The sequence below is a fragment of the Chiloscyllium plagiosum genome, unplaced genomic scaffold (assembly GCF_037043375.1).
Source record: "Chiloscyllium plagiosum isolate Xiang-an unplaced genomic scaffold, Cpla_swu_hap1 HiC_scaffold_20, whole genome shotgun sequence".
Taxonomy (NCBI): domain Eukaryota; kingdom Metazoa; phylum Chordata; class Chondrichthyes; order Orectolobiformes; family Hemiscylliidae; genus Chiloscyllium; species Chiloscyllium plagiosum.
This window is the reverse complement of record NW_028270158.1, coordinates 34,130,748-34,153,183: the sequence shown is the minus strand read 5'-3', so window position 1 is coordinate 34,153,183 and position 22,436 is coordinate 34,130,748. Positions and strand designations below refer to the sequence as shown.

At 42.0% G+C, this 22,436-nt stretch overlaps 1 protein-coding gene across 3 annotated transcripts in view; it reads left to right on the top strand.

The window, feature by feature from the left end:
• unkl (unk like zinc finger) overlaps positions 1 to 22,436 on the top strand; it is a 141,689-nt gene that overhangs the window by 66,773 nt on the left and 52,480 nt on the right. For 2 of the 3 annotated variants that reach the window (XM_043711635.2, XM_043711634.2), the window contains exons 6-10: positions 5,354 to 5,471; positions 8,195 to 8,279; positions 10,527 to 10,708; positions 13,344 to 13,383; positions 13,459 to 13,532. In XM_043711635.2, coding sequence (XP_043567570.1) covers positions 5,354 to 5,471; positions 8,195 to 8,279; positions 10,527 to 10,708; positions 13,344 to 13,383; positions 13,459 to 13,532 — 499 coding nt within the window. Of the gene's footprint in view, positions 1 to 5,353; positions 5,472 to 8,194; positions 8,280 to 10,526; positions 10,709 to 13,343; positions 13,533 to 22,436 lie in introns of all 3 variants that reach the window. The other variant, XM_043711632.2, reaches the window with a different exon arrangement.

Below are 22,436 nucleotides of genomic sequence, written 5' to 3'. Positions count from 1 at the left end.
TGTCTGCAACTTTCAACATCATTTTCTGGGCATAAACCTCACTGGAAAGCTTTGTCAATTCTGATGTGTTAAAGTAGTAACTATAACGGCTGAATGGGAAGCCATTCACTGTCAAAGAGTAGGACAGAAAATGGGAATTTCTGGTTTGAAATTTAACAGACTGTAAATATTAGGGGGAGGAGTGATGGAGACCGAGATTTATTTTATTTTAATATGAATTATTGAAAGTTCTGTTTTTTTTGGATTTTTGCATTTGTAATGTGGATTTTGTGTTGAAAGTTAAGAATTAACTGTTTAATATTTCTGTGGTCATGATTTATGAAAGCCATTCTTGAGGCCTAACTTTAGAATTAGTAGCTTGTATTTACAAGGGTAGTATGTTATAACTGATCAAAATAAAAACATTTAAGAAAGGTTAAACTTCATTTTGGAGAGATTTTCTTAATTGTAGAGGAAACACTAAGCTTAGACTTATTTTTAATTTTGCTTTGACTTTTTGAGCAGTCCTGAGCAATCCTTGGATGAAGGTAGTTTTATAGACCAGGATCTGAAGAGAATAATAATTCCAGATCAAAAGTATTGGGATAAAGCCATGAAGAGCTTACTTGAAGCTGAGTACTTTATGTTCAGATATGTAATAGCTCCAGGAAAAGCTATTTGCAGTTCCAGTGTATAAGTTAAAATCACAAGTTACTTTATCCTGTTAAAGTTCTTGAGCCAGGAACTCAGGTTTGAGTGATGTGCAAGTGATATTTTTCAGTATTTTGAGGCACTTTACCTGGAGTGTGATTTGAGCGCTATGCAAAAGGTGTTGCTTTTGCAATTTATACTTTTACTGTATGTTTAAAAATCTTTTGAATTTGTGTTCAAAGTAGATAATTAGGTTTCATTTATTTTATCTTCATTGCTTTTGTTAATAAACTACTGTTTTTTGGGGAAACACAATATCCGTAGTATTGCAGGGGAAGTGATGGCCCAGTGATGACCGTGAAACCATGGCCATTTGTTAGGAAAACTGACCTTGTTCACTAATATCCTAGGGAAGGAAACTGCCATATTTACATCGTTCTGAGTTGCATATGATTCCCAGCAAGGTTGATTCTTAACTGCCCTCTGAGCAATTAAGGATGAGGAATAAATGCTGGCCGACTGAGTGACATCGACGTTCTGTAAATAAGCAGACAATTTTTATTTATGTATCAATGAGAAAATACTTTTTGTTAAAATCAAAAAAAAATTCTCAATGAAATTAGTTTATAGTTTGTAGCTGTACATATCTAAGCAAGTTGAGTGTGTTCCATAGCACCCCTGACTTGTGCTGTGTAGATAATGAATAGGCTTTGGAGAGCCTGGCGATGTTATTTACAATATTTATTAAGCTGCTGTAGTTTAGTTTCTTAATAACAATAAACTCCTAGGATATTGATGGTTGGCATGTCAGTGATATTAATTTTATGGCTCGATGGAGATGGTCATTGTCTGGCATTTGTATGGTGCAAACGATATGTGTCATTTGTCAGCCCAAGTGCAAATGTTGCCCATGTCTTTTTACAGTGGACACAGAACTGTTTCATTATCTACGAAGGAAAGTCCGGAATAGAGGGTATAGCTTTAGGGTGAGAAGGGAAAGTTTTTTAAAAAGGGATCTAAGGGGCAACGTTTTCACACAGAGTATGGATTGAGCTGCCAGGAGTGGTGGAGGCTGGTACAATAACCTCATTTAAAAGGTATCTGGATGGCTTTGTGAATAGGAAGGGTTTAGAGGAATATGGGCCAAATTCTGGCAAATGCGACGAGATTAATTTGTAATTAGAGTCCCTACAGTGTGGAAACAGGCCCTTCGGCCAAACAGGTCCACACCAAACCCCTCCGAAGAGTAACCAATCCAGACCTGTTCCCCTTCCATGTATTTACTTCTGACTAATGCAAGTAACCTTCACATCCCTGAACACTCTGGGCAATTTAGCATGGCCAATTCATCTAACCTGCACATCTTTGGGCTGTGGGAGGAATCCGGAACACCTGGAGGAAACCCACGCAGACACCGGGAGAATGTGCAAACTCCACACAGATAGTCACCCAAGGCTGGAATCAAACCTAGGTCCCTGGCATTGTGAGGCAGCAATGCTAACCACTGAGCCACCATGCTGACCAGATACGAGTTGGACCGAAGGGTCTATTTCTGTGCTGTACATCTGTGATTCTGACTCAATCCTCTTGCTGAGCATTGTGCAATCATCAGTGAACGTCCCCAATTATGACTTTATGATGAAAGATAAGTCATTGATGAAACTGAAAACCCTGAGAATCTCGTGTAGCAGAGTTCTGGGACTGAGATGATTGTTCTCCAACAGCCATAGTCATCTTCCATTGAGTCAAGTAATGGAGAATTTTCATTCTTATTCTTATTCCCGTTGACTTCAGTTTTATATAGGCTGTTTGATGCAACACTGAGGTGTGGCCTTGAAGCAAAGGGTAATCATTCTCATTTTCCTGTTTGAGGTGAGCTCTATGCTTCGATCCATGCTTAGATCAAGGAAGGAGATTTCCGTGTGTTGAACTCATTAATCTAGGAGCGTAGAGGGATGAAGGTTGGATTGAAGTCAGGAGCTGGGTGGCTCTGAATTCAAAACTGAATGTCAATGAGCAGGTTACTGCTGAAAAGGTCCACTTTGTAGCACTGTTAATGACACCTTCCATCACTTCGGTGATAATTGAGCAGGTTAAATTTGACCTGATTTTGTGAACATCATGTAGTTGGGCAATATTCCATATTGCCATGTAGATGCCAGTGAGAAGACTGGTGAAAATGATGCAGGGGCATTTTTTTAACCAAGTGATGGACTTCTGATTTGTTTTCAAGCAGGAAGTGTGTGTGTGTGTCCGTCTGTCTCTCTGTCTGTGTCTGGTGGCTGTTCAGGTGTACTCCAACTGTTAGAACTTGCACTAAGTGTTCATTATTTTTGTTTTACTCTGTTCTGAATTTTGATTTGGAGCCGTGAATGTGAACTGAGGACGACCTTTGGACTGTGGGCCGTAGTTTTATGTTAACAAAAAAGAAACAAACAGTTGTCATTTTGTTTGTAAGAATAGACCTGGTGTTAATTGCCCGTTGGTTCTCACTCATAGGATTCCAAAGACATTTTTGACATTGGGAATGCAGTATGTTTAAGCAGATATTTAAGCTGATAAGGCTATCAACAAGGTCAGTGCCTGGAAATTGATGCCAGCAAGCCTGGGAGGGAGTTTAATGGTTAAACTGAGGAAGGAACTAGAGTTTTGGACTGTGTTTGGGCAAGGAGTTTAGCTGTTGCTGCTCCAGCATGAAGATTTGAAAGCTCCCTATTATCAGCTATTAGAAGTTCCCTGAATAGAAACTAAGCTATAAGTTACTGAATCCACTTCAGTGAACTACAAAGTCTTCAGAAAGTCAACCAGGAAACAATCATCTATGTTTATGGAAAAATGCATCATGAAAACAGCTTAAGTAACCTGCCCAGTTTTGATCTTTTTTCAAAATTTATCCCTTAACTGTGTGTTTGCCTCTGTCTTTTGTGTGAATGGGGCTGAAAACAGAAGTTATTAGATTTAAATCATAGACACGAATCAAATTACTTGGTTTAATTTTGCTCAGTTAAAGTTACTGTATTGTTAACAATTACCTGATGAAGGAGCGTCGCTCCGAAAGCTAGTGTGCTTCCAATTAAACCTGTTGGACTATAACCTGGTGTTGTGTGATTTTTAAGTTAATAAATTGCTAAGTCTTTTGTTTGATCTCCCAGCCTGATGTCTGGATATGATTATTCACAAAGCTTGGTTATTTACTATTGGGGTCAATTTTGAGGGTCTCCAAAGGTTTTAATTCTACTGTATTGTGAATACAGAAGTAGGGAGACCAGTTTGATTTGGTTGTTGTTCCCATGTCATAGCACAACTTCTCAACTGTTGAACAAAAGGTTGAAAATCATTTTTTAAGAAGGTTGTGGAAACATTAAGAAGAACTTGAAGGGAACTGAAAGAAAACATCCCGTCAATGCCTGTAATCCAGACGAGTGTCAGAACTACACTCTACTGATTTTTTTTTTTGTATTTTTAAGTTCTATCCCCATCTATAATTTTTTTTGTGTCTGTTTGTGTATGTAAGAGGCAGGCTGCATTCAATTATAGAAAGTTGTGTTATGAAGTTGAAGGTGTGTACTGCACCTTTCGGAGAAAGTGAATGCTGTTCTGAACTGAGAGCTTACAAGCACCTGTGTATATGACCAGATGGCAGTGTACTGGAAAATTGAAAATATGTAACATCTGGCTGTGAATTGGATAACTGAGTTTTGATTGCTGTTTTGACAATAATTCAAATTTAACCAATCAGTTTAATTTCTGCTCCAGGTTACTAAAAGCCAATCAATTTTGAGTTCATTGTTTCAATGTTGGCAAAACAATGAGACAATCCGATGTTGGGGCTATAAAAATGCAGACATTTGAAAATGATAAAGAGAGCAACTGCCATCGGGTTAGAAAGAAATGGAGATCTAACATCTTGCTCTCCATGAAATTAGGAAACTCTCTCTATCAAAGGTACCTTTTCACATGAAACATTCACAGTAAAAGGAAAAAAAGACGACCCAGTGAATTCAGCAGCCAGAAGAGTGAAATCACAGAAGAGGACAGCAACTGAGTGGTTTTGAAATTACGTATCTTATTGGAATAGCATATTGTTATCGAGTTGGAGGCAGATAATAAGCAGTTAAGAGAAAGGAGGGCTCAGTCGTTTAATGTTCACTTTTAGAGCAAAAAAATTTCAATTGATTTTTTTTAAATAGTGGAATTTGTTGAGTTCTCTGTCACTCATATTTTAACAAATTATGAGGCAAGGTGAGCTTTTCTGGGTGTTTGGATTAACTAATAGAAAAGTTCACTGCTGTGTTGTAACATATGCTAGTAATGAGTTTCTTTTCATGCCATTGTTTATGAAATAGCTTTTCTTTTTTGAGTACAGAAGCTTGATGAATATTTTAACCTGTGCTCATCAGTCAGGTAAAATGGGACTTTAGGTGGCTTGATTAATTCTTTCCATGTTTGTAAAAACTCCAGGAATGGTGACATTAATTTCCAGCACACAATGAGTGGTGATAGTAAACTAATAGAAAGTGTGATACAGATCAGTATATAAACAAATTCCTCCTTTGGTAAATTTATTTCCATGTAAGATATTGGATATCATCAAATCATGAGGAATATAGTAATACACTGAAAGTTGTGCTTATGCATAAATGGCAATCTCTACAATTCCTCTTCAGGATGCATTGCATTGCTGTACACTACAGAATAATTTCCTCCTTTCTCTCATTTGTAGGTCAACTCCGTGTCCTAATGTCAAACATGGGGATGAATGGGGAGAGCCAACAAAATGTGAGAGTGGAGATAACTGCCAGTACTGTCACTCCCGCACTGAGCAGCAATTTCATCCAGAGGTAAGACTGTAAAATGTACAGTTTCAGAAGTTTGATTAAGGATGATGAATTATGACATGGATGTGAGATAACTTGGGTACAGTTATCTGGGTCATGGTAATAACCATTTATTCCATACTTACTCACTCATCTTTGGCTTATTATCTGCTGATGCTTCATCCTGATCTGTTTCCTTGGCAGTTTCTTTCTTTGATGGTTTGCCATTTTCTTACATTCTCTTGGGCTTGGTGAGGAGTCTGGTCTCGTGCCCCTAAGCCAGGGCAAGAATCAAGCCTGTGCTGTTGGTTTTATTCTGAAACGCATGTGAGCCAGCGAGCCAACTGAACTAACTGACCTGCAGATAGAAGTACTTTCCCCTTCCACTTCACTGGAGTCCTGCATTGTCACAGAAGCCCTCTTTCAGATGAGACACTGGTTCTGTTAATTGCATGCAAGTAGTAGGCATTCACTGGGAATTTATTTATTGCCATTTAAAGCATTATAAATAAGAGCAGACTGAAACTGTAGCGTTTGGCTTTGGAGATGCATATTTTGTAATGCATATTTCAGCCAATGAAAGCTTATAAAATTGTGCAAAAGTTGGCCCCAGTTCTAACCTTTACTGCCAGCTTTCTGGAGTAGAACAAGTTATTTTGCTCTCTCAAGAGAATGCAAAACATGCAACAGCATTGGCTCTGAACAGATGAATTTTCTGCTTTGGCTCATCTGCTACCACAGTCATCAAAAAAAAATCATTGGACATCATTTCACTGTTGTTTGTGAAACCTTGCTGATTTCAAATTGGCTGTCCCTTTTCTCCCCCATATAAAAACAGTAGTGACTACACTTCAGAAGTAACTTGTTACCTGTATAGTATTTGTGATCCCCAGTAAATCTGAAGCTAGCAATATAAATGTGCAGTCTCTTTCATTTCATCACTTGCAACATTTGATGATAAATCCAATAGGAATTGCAAAGTAATACACCAGTTGATTTTGAGTTGACCAGTTAGCTGCATTTCGTCTGATCATTAGTCCAAGAATTATTGGACTCAATGTGAGCAAGGTCCAATGCTAATGCTTATGCTGGTCATCTTAATTTATTTTGTCTGCTAAATAAATTCTTTACAGTGCAAGCAAAGACTTGGAGATTTCCTGCACATTCCACACTTTCGAAATGTGTGCAACCTACTCTGGGCATCTTAAAATGGACACTGATTGCTTTGTCACTGCATGACAGTTGAAGGTGCATACTTGCTGCTGTGATTCAAGTTGTGACAGACCTTCTGAGCTTTTCCTGCAACTTCTGTTTTTGTTTGATTTACAGCTTCTTTTGTTTTTATTTTATGAGAGGATTTGTTTCAGGACCACGAATCAGCAATATTGTCAAATCTTCTGCTCCTGCTCTCAGGTCCAAAGCTGGATTATATATTATATAATTATTCTTCAAGGTTTATTATCGCTTCAGTGAATCTACTCCATTTTAAGGGTGTAAGATGTTTAACTCTGAGTGTTAAAATGGAAGTGATAAAAATATAACTTATGTGCACATCCAGAGATGGAATTGAGACATAAAACTGAAGGACAGCAAGAACCTGCTGAGTAATGAAGGACTCTTGGTACTTTTCGTCAACTTTAACCTATCCATTTTTGAAAAAAAAAACCCAGAAATTAGATATAATTGAGAAAGATCATTTAGCATTTTGTTGTTTCCGCATTGGTCAGACTTATTGATGTACAGTATATCAATATCCTCTGACTTGGTTACTAATGCCAGTTATTAGTCAGAACATTTCCTGACACAATATATATTGAGATGTCTTTGAATTGAAAATTGATTTTAAAAAATGCACTGAGCTCTCCCCATTCTGGCTATGATGTGGAAGAGGAGCTAATAATACTACATATCAGATTAGATGAGTTTTTGCACATTGCCTATATATATAGCTTGTTCTCAAGAATTTGCTTCAAGTCTAAAGTGAGTGATACACAAAGGCTGGAGTGTTCTGGAGATATTTAGGGCTGTTAAGCAACAGGGAGCGAGTGAAGTCATGCACATACTTAAATGCAACAAACATTTTTAATTTGAAGCAGAGTTAGGGGTCACGGTCTAAGAATATGGGGTAAACCGTTTAGAACTGAGATGAGGAGGAATTTCTTCATTGAGTGAGTGGTGATGCTGTGACACTTCCTATCACAGAAAGCAACTAGGAGAAAGTGAGGACTGCAGATGCTGGAGAGTCAAGAATCCAAAAGTATGGCACTGGAAAAAGCATAGCGGGTTAGGCAGCATCCGAGGAGCAAGAGAGTCAACGTTTCGGGCATAAGCCCTTCATCAGAAATTCCTGCTCTCCTGCTCCTCAGATGCTGTCTGACCTGCTTTGATTTTTTTCAGCGCCACACTTTTCAACTTTACCACAGAAAGCAGTCAAGGCCAAAACATTGTATGATTTCAAGAAGTTGGATTTAGCAATGGTGGTTAAAGGAAATGCTGTGAAAAATGCGAACAGGCTGTTGAGTTGGAAGGTGAGTAAGCTCAAAGAACTGAATGGCAGAGTAGGATCCAAGGGCTGCTACTTCTATTTTCTCTGTTTCTATCAAGTGTTAGAAATTTCAAGGTCAGTGTGGAGGGTTCAAGGCCGAATCAAAGAGCATTGAAATTGGTCAATATGGTTTAAATGATAAATTAAACATCTAAATGACATATCAATTTTTCTTGTCATAAATCTTTTTCTTCCTTTCTAGATCTACAAGTCTACAAAATGTAATGATATGCGGCAGACAGGATACTGTCCTCGAGGGCCTTTCTGTGCATTTGCACATGTTGAAAGTACGTTGCCATTCTACGTTTCGCACATTGTTCCATTTTGAGGTTTTTGTTCAGCTTAGATTTGTAGTTGTTAGTGGCTGCAGAGTTATCATGTTGAATCAGAACTATTTTTGATCAGAAATGCATCTAGAATTGCAGGGTCAAAACAAAGCTGCTTGCATGATTAGTGAAAAGCTGCACTTCACAAATTTGAGCTTTCTGAAGATAAATGAAGGACCAAGATATTTTTTATTCAATTTGTTCAGACATATTATGACATTTCTAGAGCAGTTGGGACTTGAAGCCAGCTCTCTTTGCTCAAGAGCCCCCATAAAAGTAGTCCTTGATGATTTTCAGACGGAATTCACTAAGTTGATGATACTGAGCTTTACTGTGGCTCTACCTCACCACCACTTCTCTATTTCTTTTGCTTAATTAACTGCTTGGTCAAATCTAGTATTGGATCAGCAGAGATTTCCTTTTTTTAACTATTAGGAAAACTGAAGTCGTTGTCTTCAATTCCTAATACACACTGTTGTCTTACCACTTGCTCCATTTCACTTTCTGGCAACTGTCTAAGGCTGATACCTGTTCACAGCCTTGGTGTCAAACGTGACCTCAAGATGCGCTTCCAACCAAATATCCTCATCATCATTCAGGCTGCGTATTTTCACCTCCTACCATTGCCTGATTTTGCTTCTGCCTGAGCTCATCTGCAGTTGAAACTTGCATCCATGCCTTTGTGATCTCTAAATGTAACAACTTCAGCACTTAACTAGCCAACTAGTTCAAACCTTTTTAAACTTGAGGTTATGAAAAACTTAGCCTGTGATTTGCCTTGCATCAAGTCCCATTCTGTAGCTGCTGACTAATGCTAATTTCAACAACTTGATTTTCAAATTCCTGCTCATGTTTTCAAATCCATCCATGGCCTCTCCATCTTAGCAATCCCCTCCAGGTACAAATCCCTCCAAAGTATCTGCACTCTAATTCTAGCTTATTGAGGATCCTTGATTTTGATCATTCCTCGAATGATATTGAACCTTCAGTTTCATAGCCCTATGTTTCACTGACTCTCAAATTGCTTGTTGATTTCCTTAAATCCATGGGTGAAGCATTTGGGTATCTGATTTAGATTTGGTCTAGTTAAGTAATCCAGTTTCATTTAGTTTTATAATGCTCCTGTGAAGTGGGTTGAGGCATTTTATTATGGGGTAAGTGGTGGCTCAGTGATTAGCGCTGCTGCCTCACAGTGCCAGGGACCCAGTTTCAGTTCCCACCTTGGGCAACTGTCTAGGTAGAGTTTGCATATCCTCCCTGTTTCTGCATGGGTTTCCTCCAGGTGCTCTGTTTCGTTCCACAGTCCAAAGATGTGCAGGTCAGGTGAATTGGCCATGCTAAATTGCCCATGGTGTTAATGAGGGGTAAATATAGGGGAATGGGTCTGGGTGGGTTACTCTGTGTGGAGGGTCAGTGTGGACTTGTTGGGCTGAAAGGCATGTTTCAATACTGTAGGGAATCTAATCTAAAGGTGCTAGAGAAATATAAGCTTTTTTTGAATATTTGTTCAATGTCCTTTAAAATACAGTTGTCATTTTCTCAATGAGTTCTTGTGGCAAAGCATTCAATGCTTCAAGAATTTTCTCCATTGAGTATATCAGTGATGGGACAACTGATTTGTAGTGGTGAACATACAGTCAAGCTCATGGTGTATGAGCTTGAGGTTTATAAAGTGAAGTCCTTCAATTACCATCATTTACAAGGTCTAGGTTATTCTGATATCCTTGAAATTACGAGGGCTGTGTTTTGTAGGCACGCCACCTCTAGATAGTGCAAGAAGCATTAAGGAGCAAAAACTACATTTGGCTGTGTAGTGTCACTAGCAAGCATCGGATCCCTGCTGCCTTCCAACTGGAAGGATAGTCTTCTACTGAGTCTGACCTTGGTTATTCAATGAAGTTGAGTCTTCCAAACAGTCATCTGCATACAAGCACGCACTGCTAGTGTGATGTTATTGTGCATGAACTATAGTAGCATGATCATGCATCCAGAGTCATTCTGGCTTAGGGATGACTGTAACTAGTAATCTGCATCACCAGGCTTGTTTGCGCACGTGCAGCCAGCCATTTTGATACTCAACTTCATATTTGTGCTAATTAGTCCAAATTAATAACACTTAAATAACTGGTAGTTGTTCCTAATTAACTGGAGCTCTTAAATAAAGTACAGTATGAATTTTCTGTTGTGAATAAGTTTTCTTTTTTGTAGGAATCCCTTCTACTGAGGAAGTGCAGATTATGAATCAGGTCGCCTCTATGATGCAGGCAGGAGCTGCGGCAGGTACTCAGTCCAAGCAAAGTGCTAGGCTTTATTCTACAGAAAGTATTGGACCTGCAAGTGATTGGGGCTCAAGTATTAACTCAGGCAGCAATAATGGACAGATAGGAAATGTAAGTAAACCCCTTCACTCTATTATGTATTATTATCTCAGTGCCATCAAACTCCTTATCTGTACAACATGAATCATGACTACACGAGACAGAATTTGATGCTCTTCATGTAATATTTTATCTTGTTTCATTGTCAGTGTTTTAATGTTATGAAAACTTGAAGTACGATGCCAAAATAACCTAAATATGATCACTGCTGTTATGCAACTCGTGCAGCTTAAAACAGCCTTGTGATTAATGAATGGGTTGTGGGTTGAGCACGTTGCTACTTATTTCTTGATCTAAGCATGAATGTTTAATTAGTTTCCTCATTTGAGTTCCTTTCAAACAAAATTTGCACATTGTTTTTGCCAACTTAATTTTAAAGACACAGCCTCCCTTTATTTGCACCGATGATACTTTTGCGTTGTGATGGAAAATCACAGAATTGTTATGGTGCAGAATGAACCATTTGACTCATGTACTATTAGCTATCTAATTATTTTGCATAAAGCCAAAAGCCTGCCTTTTCCCCAAAAACCTGTGTTGTTTCTATTCAAATAATCTTTAAGTAAAAGCAAGGTAAAATTGCCATTGTCCTTAGAGAGACATGGTTGCTAAGGTTTAACCTTACCATCACTATGCCTCGGGTGAGGGGAGAAGCTGAGAGAGAAGAGTCCTCTATGATAACCTCATCTGGTGTGGGAATTGAACCCATGGTGTTGGCATCATGCTGCATTGCAAACCATCTGTCCAGCCAACTGGTCTCATTAAATAATCAATGCAATTTTAATTGTCTCAATTTAACCTACCGCCAAGTTGTTCATTCCAAACTAACTCTGTGAAAATATATTTCTCGCCTCATATTTACTACTTTGGGGAAAAACTGCACCCTCTGATTCTTCATCCTTTTACAATCAAGAACCATTTTCTCCTGTCGAGACCCTTTATGATTTTGATAACTTTTATCAGGTCTCGCCTTCCCCTTCTCCAAGTAAAGCAGGCCCAAGTTCTCCAATCTATCCTCATAACTGAAATGTCTATTTGGAACAGTAATTGTGAACCTCTTGTACATTCACTGCAGTGCATTCACAGTGTTCCTGTATTGTGATGCTCAGAAGTGTACACAGTATTCCAGCTGAGGTCTAACCAGTGCCTGATATAGGTTCACCATAACCTCCCTTGTCTTGTATTTTAAGCCCATATTAATGAAGCCAAGATGACCAAATACTATATCAACAGTACTCACCACCTGTCCTGCCACTTTTAAAGAGCTATGCACATAACAAGGTCTCTGTGCTCCTGCAGTCAGTGTTTTAATGTTCGTCAGTGTTCGTCTAGACTCATTTATTTTGTACTCTCTCTTCATGTTCTTTGTACCAAAGTGCATCATCTTGCAATTCTCCACTTCATCTTCATCCTTATTGTCCTCTTAGTTTACAATTTTTCTATTTTGTTTTCCAACCACAAACTCCCAAGTTTGTTCCTTGCACACTAATATTATTTTTGTATATCAAGAAAAACAACGATCCCAATAACAAACAATGGAGATATTCAATTCAAAACTTACTCCAGATCAAGCAGTATACAATCTTTCCTCTTTTTTCAGTTAGTTTTGTGTCCACTTTGCTGCTGTCTCTTTTAGTTTACAACCTGTCACAAGCTCGTTGTGTGAATCTATCAAATGCCTTTTGGAAATCCAAGTATACCTTAGCAATGGCCTTTTCCTCGTCACCCCTCTCTTAACTCTTCAAAAAAATCCTCTGGAATTCATTAGACATGATTTCCCCATAACAAATCCATACTATCTTTTCTAAATTAGCCCACGTTTTTCCATTTGAATATTCATTCTGTCCTGAATAATTATTTTTACAAGTTTCCCCACTACCAAAGTTGAAATGACTAGTCTATATGTTTGCAATCTTTTCTGAGCAATGGCATAATGTTTGCAATTTTCCTATTCTCCAGCCCCATCCCCAATCTAGAAGAGGTTGAAAGATAATTGTCAGAGCCTCTGCAGTTTCCACACTCATTTTTTTCAATATTCTTAGGTGCTGGATCCAGATAAGATACACCCATCACCATTTAGTACTGACCGCTTGTTCAATACCATTGCTGTATCACTTTTAAGCCCTTCTAGTGCTTTGGGTTTTCACCTCAGTTGCCATGGCTTGGGCACCATGTGCCTTATATGGATTGATGAAATGTATTCATTTTACCATCTCAGTCATGCTTCTTGCCTCCAAATTTAAATGCCGTTTTTGTCCCTGATTTGCCATACTCCTCCTCTTGCCACCGATTCAATATTGACGTCCTTGCACCAAAATGTAGGTCAAAAAGCCAGGACTGATGAGTAAACTGGATTTGGTGTGAGTTAGGATATTGGCAGCCATGAATGAACAGGCTTTTGTGCATTAAGTCCAGGTCAATGAACCTCCTATACCCCACATAATCGTGTCCCAGAATGAGAAACATTGGAATGTTCTTTTTAAAAAAATGTTGCAATTTACTTGATGAGTTTTGTATTTAAATTTATGCTGAATATTTGCCCAATTCTGAGGCCATTATAATTAGCTGGCTGTCAATTTGTTGTCTTGTCATTTTTTTTGACAGTCAGAATTAATTCTATTTCTCTAAATGTTTTTCCCCTTTTCAGGTTTCATCATCTAGCAGCCCAACAGTTACTTCAAGTTCAGGTAGTAACAGTTCATTGTCTCCTATTGAACCAATACGTAGGCTCAAATATTTCACTAATGATCGTTTATGTTCAGATCCTGCGACATCCAGTGTTTCATCACCGACATCTACATATCCAAAAGCACCAGGATTTGAGCGAGAAGATCAGGTAACTCTCATCCAAAATTATCTTGTTATAATTGGGGTGAAAGGCTTGTTTTGTTTTGAAACAACATATATTTCCCAATTCCATTTTTGCAGTCTTGCACTCCAAAACCTGTTTTGCTCCTGTACTTTATGCCATGAATTCCAGTCTGTGTAACCTTTGTATGCAATAGGAGAGATCCAATTTTACTAGTCAACTTCCACTAAGTGATGTCTCTGATACCTGAGCTTCGGTGTCTGTCAATCAAGTATTCCAAGACAATTGAATGCTTTTAGATGTCAGTGAAGGTGAATTAATCTGAAACCACAAAGATTTTCGGAGCACTGTTTGAAGATTAAGAAAATTACCTTCAAGTTTATTCTGTGTTTGAATGTTTTGAAAAGGCAATAAAGCATACTTGCTCTCATTCTTGATCCTTTTTTTAAAAAAAGACTGGTTTCAACTCGCTTCCCATATTGCTTGCATGTTTCTCATATGAGTGTCGAGTTGACCTATATTTGGGACTGCTCCAGTGCGGCCGAACAAGCCCTTAGAAAATGCACAGCTGATTAGTACTGTTCATTGAACTGACATCTTCCACAATTCGGGACAACCATCGGGACAACCAAGATTATAAGATAATGTTGCTTGTTTCAAATTCTGAGGGAAAGGCACTGGGTATTTTAAACACAGGCTGTTTCCATTTCTCGCTCTCTCTCGCTCTCCCTCTGTTCTCTTCTCTCTCCCTCTGTTCTCTTCTCTCTCCCTCTGTTCTCTTCTCTCTCCCTCTGTTCTCTTCTCTCTCCCTCTGTTCTCTTCTCTCTCCCTCTGTTCTCTTCTCTCTCCCTCTGTTCTCTTCTCTCTCCCTGTTCTCTTCTCTCTCCCTCTGTTCTCTTCTCTCTCCCTCTGTTCTCTTCTCTCTCCCTCTGTTCTCTTCTCTCTCACTCTGTTCTCTTCTCTCTCACTCTGTTCTCTTCTCTCTCACTCTGTTCTCTTCTCTCTCACTCTGTTCTCTTCTCTCTCTCACTCTGTTCTCTTCTCTCTCTCTCTCTCTCTGTTCTCTTCTCTCTCTCTCTCTCTGTTCTCTTCTCTCTCTCTGTTCTCTTCTCTCTCTCTCTGTTCTCTTCTCTCTCACTCTGTTCTCTTCTCTCTCCCTCTGTTCTCTTCTCTCTCCCTCTGTTCTCTTCTCTCTCACTCTGTTCTCTTCTCTCTCTCTGTTCACTCTCTCTCTCTGTTTACACTCTCTGTTTACACTCTGTTCACACTCTCTCTCTCTGTTCACACTCTCTCTGTTCACACTCTCTCTGTTCACACTCTCTCTGTTCACACTCTCTCTGTTCACACTCTCTCTGTTCACACTCTCTCTGTTCACACTCTCTCTCTGTTCGCTCTCTCTCTGTTCGCTCTCTCTCTGTTCGCTCTCTCTCTGTTCGCTCTCTCTCTGTTCGCTCTCTCTCTGTTCGCTCTCTCTCTGTTCGCTCTCTCTCTGTTCGCTCTCTCTCTGTTCGCTCTCTCTCTGTTCGCTCTCTCTCTGTTCGCTCTCTCTCTGTTCGCTCTCTCTCTGTTCGCTCTCTCTCTGTTCGCTCTCTCTCTGTTCGCTCTCTCTCTGTTCGCTCTCTCTCTGTTCGCTCTCTCTCTGTTCGCTCTCTCTCTGTTCGCTCTCTCTCTGTTCGCTCTCTCTCTGTTCGCTCTCTCTCTGTTCGCTCTCTCTCTGTTCGCTCTCTCTCTGTTCGCTCTCTCTCTGTTCGCTCTCTCTCTGTTCGCTCTCTCTCTGTTCGCTCTCTCTCTGTTCGCTCTCTCTCTGTTCGCTCTCTCTCTGTTCGCTCTCTCTCTGTTCGCTCTCTCTCTGTTCGCTCTCTCTCTGTTCGCTCTCTCTCTGTTCGCTCTCTCTCTGTTCGCTCTCTCTCTGTTCGCTCTCTCTCTGTTCGCTCTCTCTCTGTTCGCTCTCTCTCTGTTCGCTCTCTCTCTGTTCGCTCTCTCTCTGTTCGCTCTCTCTCTGTTCGCTCTCTCTCTGTTCGCTCTCTCTCTGTTCGCTCTCTCTCTGTTCGCTCTCTCTCTGTTCGCTCTCTCTCTGTTCGCTCTCTCTCTGTTCGCTCTCTCTCTCTCTGTTCGCTCTCTCTCTCTCTGTTCGCTCTCTCTCTCTCTGTTCGCTCTCTCTCTCTCTGTTCGCTCTCTCTCTCTCTGTTCGCTCTCTCTCTCTCTGTTCGCTCTCTCTCTCTCTGTTCGCTCTCTCTCTCTCTGTTCGCTCTCTCTCTCTCTGTTCGCTCTCTCTCTCTCTCTGTTCGCTCTCTCTCTCTCTCTGTTCGCTCTCTCTCTCTCTCTGTTCACTCTCTCTCTCTCTCTCTCTGTTCTCTTCTCTCTCTCTCTCTCTCTGTTCTCTTCTCTCTCTCTCTCTCTCTGTTCTCTTCTCTCTCTCTCTCACTCTGTTCTCTTCTCTCTCTCCCTCTGTTCTCTTCTCTCTCCCTCTGTTCTCTTCTCTCTCCCTCTGTTCTCTTCTCTCTCCCTCTGTTCTCTTCTCTCTCCCTCTGTTCTCTTCTCTCTCCCTCTGTTCTCTTCTCTCTCACTCTGTTCTCTTCTCTCTCACTCTGTTCTCTTCTCTCTCTCTGTTCACTCTCTCTCTCTGTTTACACTCTCTGTTTACACTCTCTCTCTCTGTTCACACTCTCTCTGTTTACACTCTCTCTGTTCACACTCTCTCTGTTCACACTCTCTCTCTCTCTGTTCGCTCTCTCTCTCTGTTCGCTCTCTCTCTCTCTGTTCGCTCTCTCTCTCTCTGTTCGCTCTCTCTCTCTCTGTTCGCTCTCTCTCTCTCTGTTCGCTCTCTCTCTCTCTGTTCGCTCTCTCTCTCTCTCTGTTCGCTCTCTCTCTCTCTCTGTTCACTCTCTCTCTCTCTCTGTTCACTCTCTCTCTCTCTCTGTTCACTCTCTCTCTCTCTCTGTTCACTCTCTCTCTCTCTCTCTCTGTTCACTCTCTCTCTCTCTCTGTTCACTCTCTCTCTCTCTCTGTTCACTCTCTCTCTCTCTCTCTGTTCACTCTCTCTCTCTCTCTGTTCACTCTCTCTCTCTCTGTTCACTCTCTCTCTCTCTCTCTGTTCACTCTCTCTCTCTCTGTTCACTCTCTCTCTCTCTCTCTGTTCACTCTCTCTCTCTCTCTGTTCACTCTCTCTGTTTACATTCTCTCTGTTCACACTCTCTCTCTCTGTTCACTCTCTGTTCACTCTCTCTTCACACTCTCTCTGTTCACTCTCTCTCTCTGTTCACTCTCTCTCTCTGTTCACTCTCTCTCTCTGTTCACTCTCTCTTCTCACTCTCTCTCTCTGTTCACTCTCTCTCTCTGTTCACTCTCTCTCTGTTCACTCTCTCTCTCTGTTCACTCTCTCTCTCTGTTCACTCTCTCTCTGTTCACTCTCTCTCTGTTCACTCTCTCTCTGTTCACTCTCTCTCTCTGTTCACTCTCTCTCTCTGTTCACTCTCTCTCTCTGTTCACTCTCTCTCTCTGTTCACTCTCTCTCTCTGTTTACACTCTCTGTTTACACTCTGTTCACACTCTCTCTCTCTGTTCACACTCTCTCTGTTCACACTCTCTCTGTTTACACTCTCTCTGTTCACACTCTCTCTGTTCACACTCTCTCTGTTTACACTCTCTCTGTTCACACTCTCTCTGTTCACACTCTCTCTGTTCACACTCTCTCTGTTCACACTCTCTCTCTGTTCACACTCTCTGTTCGCTCTCTCTCTGTTCGTTCTCTCTCTGTTCGTTCTCTCTCTGTTCGCTCTCTCTCTGTTCGCTCTCTCTCTGTTCGCTCTCTCTCTGTTCGCTCTCTCTCTGTTCGCTCTCTCTCTGTTCGCTCTCTCTCTGTTCGCTCTCTCTCTGTTCGCTCTCTCTCTGTTCGCTCTCTCTCTGTTCGCGCTCTCTCTCTGTTCGCTCTCTCTCTGTTCGCTCTCTCTCTGTTCGCTCTCTCTCTGTTCGCTCTCTCTCTGTTCGCTCTCTCTCTGTTCGCTCTCTCTCTGTTCGCTCTCTCTCTCTCTGTTCGCTCTCTCTCTCTCTGTTCGCTCTCTCTCTCTCTGTTCGCTCTCTCTCTCTCTGTCGCTCTCTCTCTCTCTGTTCGCTCTCTCTCTCTCTGTTCCGCTCTCTCTCTCTCTGTTCGCTCTCTCTCTCTGTTCGCTCTCTCTCTCTCTGTTCGCTCTCTCTCTCTGTTCGCTCTCTCTCTCTCTGTTCGCTCTCTCTCTGTTCGCTCTCTCTCTGTTCGCTCTCTCTCTGTTCGCTCTCTCTCTGTTCGCTCTCTCTCTGTTCGCTCTCTCTCTGTTCGCTCTCTCTCTGTTCGCTCTCTCTCTCTCTGTTGCTCTCTCTCTCTCTGTTCGCTCTCTCTCTCTCTCTGTTCGCTCTCTCTCTCTCTCTGTTCACTCTCTCTCTCTCTCTCTGTTCACTCTCTCTCTCTGTTCACTCTCTCTCTCTCTCTGTTCACTCTCTCTCTCTCTCTGTTCACTCCTCTCTCTCTCTCTCTGTTCACACTCTCTCTCTCTCTGTTCACTCTCTCTCTCTCTGTTCACTCTCTCTCTCTGTTCACTCTCTCTCTCTCTCTGTTCACTCTCTCTCTCTCTCTCTCGTTCACTCTCTCTCTCTCTCTCTGTTCACTCTCTCTCTCTCTCTGTTCACTCTCTCTCTCTCTCTCTGTTCACTCTCTCTCTCTCTCTCTGTTCTCTCTCTCTCTCTGTTCACTCTCTCTCTCTCTCTCTGTTCACTCTCTCTGTTTACATTCTCTCTGTTCACACTCTCTCTCTCTGTTCACTCTCTGTTCACTCTCTCTTCACACTCTCTCTGTTCACTCTCTCTCTCTGTTCACTCTCTCTCTCTGTTCACTCTCTCTCTCTGTTCACTCTCTCTCTCTGTTTCACTCTCTCTCTCTGTTCACTCTCTCTCTCTGTTCACTCTCTCTCTCTGTTCACTCTCTCTCTCTGTTCACTCTCTCTCTCTGTTCACTCTCTCTCTCTGTTCACTCTCTCTCTCTGTTCACTCTCTCTCTCTGTTCACTCTCTCTCTCTGTTCACTCTCTCTCTCTGTTCACTCTCTCTCTCTGTTCACTCTCTCTCTCTGTTCACTTCTCTCTCTGTTCACTCTCTCTCCCTGTTCACTCTCTCTCTCTGTTCACTCTCTCTCTCTGTTCACTCTCTCTCTCTGTTTCACCTCTCTCTCTCTGTTCACTCTCTCTCTCTGTTCACTCTCTCTCTCTCTCTCTCTCTGTTCACTCTCTCTCTCTCTCTCTCTCTGTTCACTCTCTCTCTCTCTCTCTCTCTCTCTCTCTCTGTTCACTCTCTCTCTCTCTCTGTTCACTCTCTCTCTGTTCACTCTCTCTCTGTTCACTCTCTCTCTCTGTTCACTCTCTCTCTCTGTTCACTCTCTCTCTCTGTTCACTCTCTCTCTCTGTTCACTCTCTCTCTCTGTTCACTCTCTCTTCACACTCTCTCTGTTCACTCTCTCTCTCTCTGTTCACTCTCTCTCTGTTCACTCTCTCTCTGTTCACTCTCTCTCTCTGTTCACTCTCTCTCTCTCTCTGTTCACTCTCTCTCTCTCTCTCTGTTCACTCTCTCTCTCTCTCTGTTTACTCTCTCTCTCTCTGTTCACTCTCTCTCTCTCTCTCTGTTCACTCTCTCTCTCTCTCTGTTCTCTCTCTCTCTCTGTTCACTCTCTCTCTCTCTCTCTGTTCACTCTCTCTGTTTACATTCTCTCTGTTCACACTCTCTCTCTCTGTTCACTCTCTGTTCACTCTCTTCACACTCCTCTCTGTTCACTCTCTCTCTCTGTTCACTCTCTCTCTCTGTTCACTCTCTCTCTCTGTTCACTCTCTCTCTCTGTTCACTCTCTCTCTCTGTTCACTCTCTCTCTCTGTTCACTCTCTCTTCTCACTCTCTCTCTCTGTTCACTCTCTTCTCTGTTCACTCTCTCTCTGTTCACTCTCTCTCTCTGTTCACTCTCTCTCTGTTCACTCTCTCTCTCTGTTCACTCTCTCTCTCTGTTCACTCTCTCTCTCTGTTCACTCTCTCTCTCTCTGTTCACTCTCTCTCTCTCTGTTCACTCTCTCTCTCTGTTCACTCTCTCTCTCTGTTCACTCTCTCTCTCTGTTCACTCTCTCTCTCTGTTCACTCTCTCTCTCTGTTCACTCTCTCTCTCTGTTCACTCTCTCTCTCTGTTCACTCTCTCTCTCTGTTCACTCTCTCTGTTCACTCTCTTCTCTCTCTCTCTCTCTGTTCACTCTCTCTCTCTCTCTCTCTCTGTTCACTCTCTCTCTCTGTTTACATTCTCTCTGTTCACACTCTCTCTGTTCACACTCTCTGTTCACTCTCCTCTCTCTGTTCACTCTCTCTCTCTCTGTTCACTCTGTTCACTCTCTCTCTGTTCACTCTCTCTCTCTGTTCACGCTCTCTCTCTGTTCACGCTCTCTCTCTGTTCACTCTCTCTCTCTGTTCACTCTCTCTCTCTGTTCACTCTCTCTCTCTGTTCACTCTCTCTCTCTGTTCACTCTCTCTCTCTCTGTTCACTCTCTCTCTCTCTGTTCACTCTCTCTCTCTCTGTTCACTCTCTCTCTCTGTTCTCTCTCTCTCTCTGTTCTCTCTCTCTCTCTGTTCTCTCTCTCTCTCTGTTCACTCTCTCTCTCTGTTCTCTCTCTCTCTCTGTTCACTCTCTCTCTCTGTTCACTCTCTCTCTCTGTTCACTCTCTCTCTCTGTTCACTCTCTCTCTCTGTTCACTCTCTCTCTCTGTTCACTCTCTCTCTCTGTTCACTCTCTCTCTCTGTTCACTCTCTCTCTCTGTTCTCTCTCTCTCTCTGTTCACTCTCTCTCTCTGTTTACATTCTCTCTGTTCACACTCTCTCTGTTCACACTCTCTCCCTGTTCACTCTCTCTCTCTGTTCACTCTCTCTCTCTCTGTTCACTCTGTTCACTCTCTCTCTCTGTTCACTCTCTCTCTCTGTTCACGCTCTCTCTCTGTTCACTCTCTCTCTCTGTTCACTCTCTCTCTCTGTTCACTCTCTCTCTCTGTTGACTCTCTCTCTCTCTGTTCACTCTCTCTCTCTGTTCACTCTCTCTCTCTGTTCTCTCTCTCTCTCTGTTCTCTCTCTCTCTCTGTTCTCTCTCTCTCTCTGTTCACTCTCTCTCTCTGTTCACTCTCTCTCTCTGTTCACTCTCTCTGTTCACTCTCTCTCTCTGTTCACTCTCTCTCTCTGTTCACTCTCTCTCTCTGTTCACTCTCTCTCTCTCTGTTCACTCTCTCTCTCTGTTCACTCTCTCTCTCTGTTCTCTCTCTCTCTCTGTTCTCTCTCTCTCTCCTGTTCACTCTCTCTCTCTGTTCACTCTCTCTCTCTGTTCACTCTCGCTCTCTGTTCACTCTCTCTCTCTGTTCACTCTCTCTCTCTGTTCACTCTCTCTCTCTGTTCACTCTCTCTCTCTCTGTTCACTCTCTCTCTCTGTTCACTCTCTCTCTGTTCACTCTCTCTCTGTTCATCTCTCTCTCTCTGTTCACTCTCTCTCTCTCTGTTCACTCTCTCTCTCTCTTGTTCACTCTCTCTCTCTCTCTGTTCACTCTCTCTCTCTGTTCACTCTCTCTCTCTGTTCACTCTCTCTCTCTGTTCACTCTCTCTCTCTGTTCACTCTCTCTGTTCACTCTCTCTCTCTGTTCACTCTCTCTCTCTGTTCACTCTCTCTCTCTGTTCACTCTCTCTCTCTCTGTTCACTCTCTCTCTCTGTTCACTCTCTCTCTCTGTTCTCTCTCTCTCTCTGTTCTCTCTCTCTCTCTGTTCACTCTCTCTCTCTGTTCACTCTCTCTCTCTGTTCACTCTCTCTCTCTGTTCACTCTCTCTCTCTGTTCCTCTCTCTCTCTCTGTTCACTCTCTCTCTCTGTTCACTCTCTCTCTCTGTTCACTCTCTCTCTCTGTTCACTCTCTCTCTGTTCACTCTCTCTCTGTTCACTCTCTCTCTCTCTGTTCACTCTCTCTCTCTCTGTTCACTCTCTCTCTCTCTGTTCACTCTCTCTCTCTCTCTGTTCACTCTCTCTCTCTGTTCACTCTCTCTCTCTGTTCACTCTCTCTCTCTCTGTTCACTCTCTGTTTACATTCTCTCTGTTCACCACTCTCTCTCTCTGTTCACTCTCTCTCTCTGTTCACTCTCTCTCTCTCTGTTCACTCTCTCTCTCTCTGTTCACTCTCTCTCTCTCTGTTCACTCTCTCTCTCCCTGTTCACTCTCTCTCTCTCTGTTCACTCTCTCTCTCTCTGTTTACATTCTCTCTGTTCACACTCTCTCTCTCTGTTCACTCTCTGTTCACTCTCTCTCTGTTCACTCTCTCTCTGTTCACTCTCTCTCTGTTCACTCTCTCTCTCTGTTCACTCTCTCTCTCTGTTCACTCTCTCTCTGTTCACTCTCTCTCTGTTCACTCTCTCTCTCTGTTCACTCTCTCTCTCTGTTCACTCTCTCTCTCTGTTCACTCTCTCTCTCTGTTCACTCTCTCTCTCTGTTCACACTCTCTCTCTGTTCACTCTCTCTCTCTCTGTTTCACTCTCACTGTTCACAATCTCTCTCTGTTCACTCTCTCTCTCTGTTCACTCTCTCTCTCTGTTCACTCTCTATCTCTGTTCACTCTCTCTCTCTCTGTTCCTCTCTCTCTCTCTCTCTCTCTCTCTCTCTCTGTTCCACTCTCTCTGTTCTCTCTCTCTGTTCACTCTCTCTGTTTCACTCTCTCTCTCTGTTCACTCTCTCTCTCTGTTCACTCTCTCTCTCTGTTCTCTCTCTCTCTCTGTTCTCTCTCTCTCTCTGTTCACTCTCTCTCTCTCTGTCTCTCTCTCTTCTGTTCACTCTCTCTCTCTGTTCACTCTCTCTCTCTGTTCACTCTCTCTCTCTGTTCACTCTCTCTCTCTGTTCACTCTCTCTCTCTCTCTGTT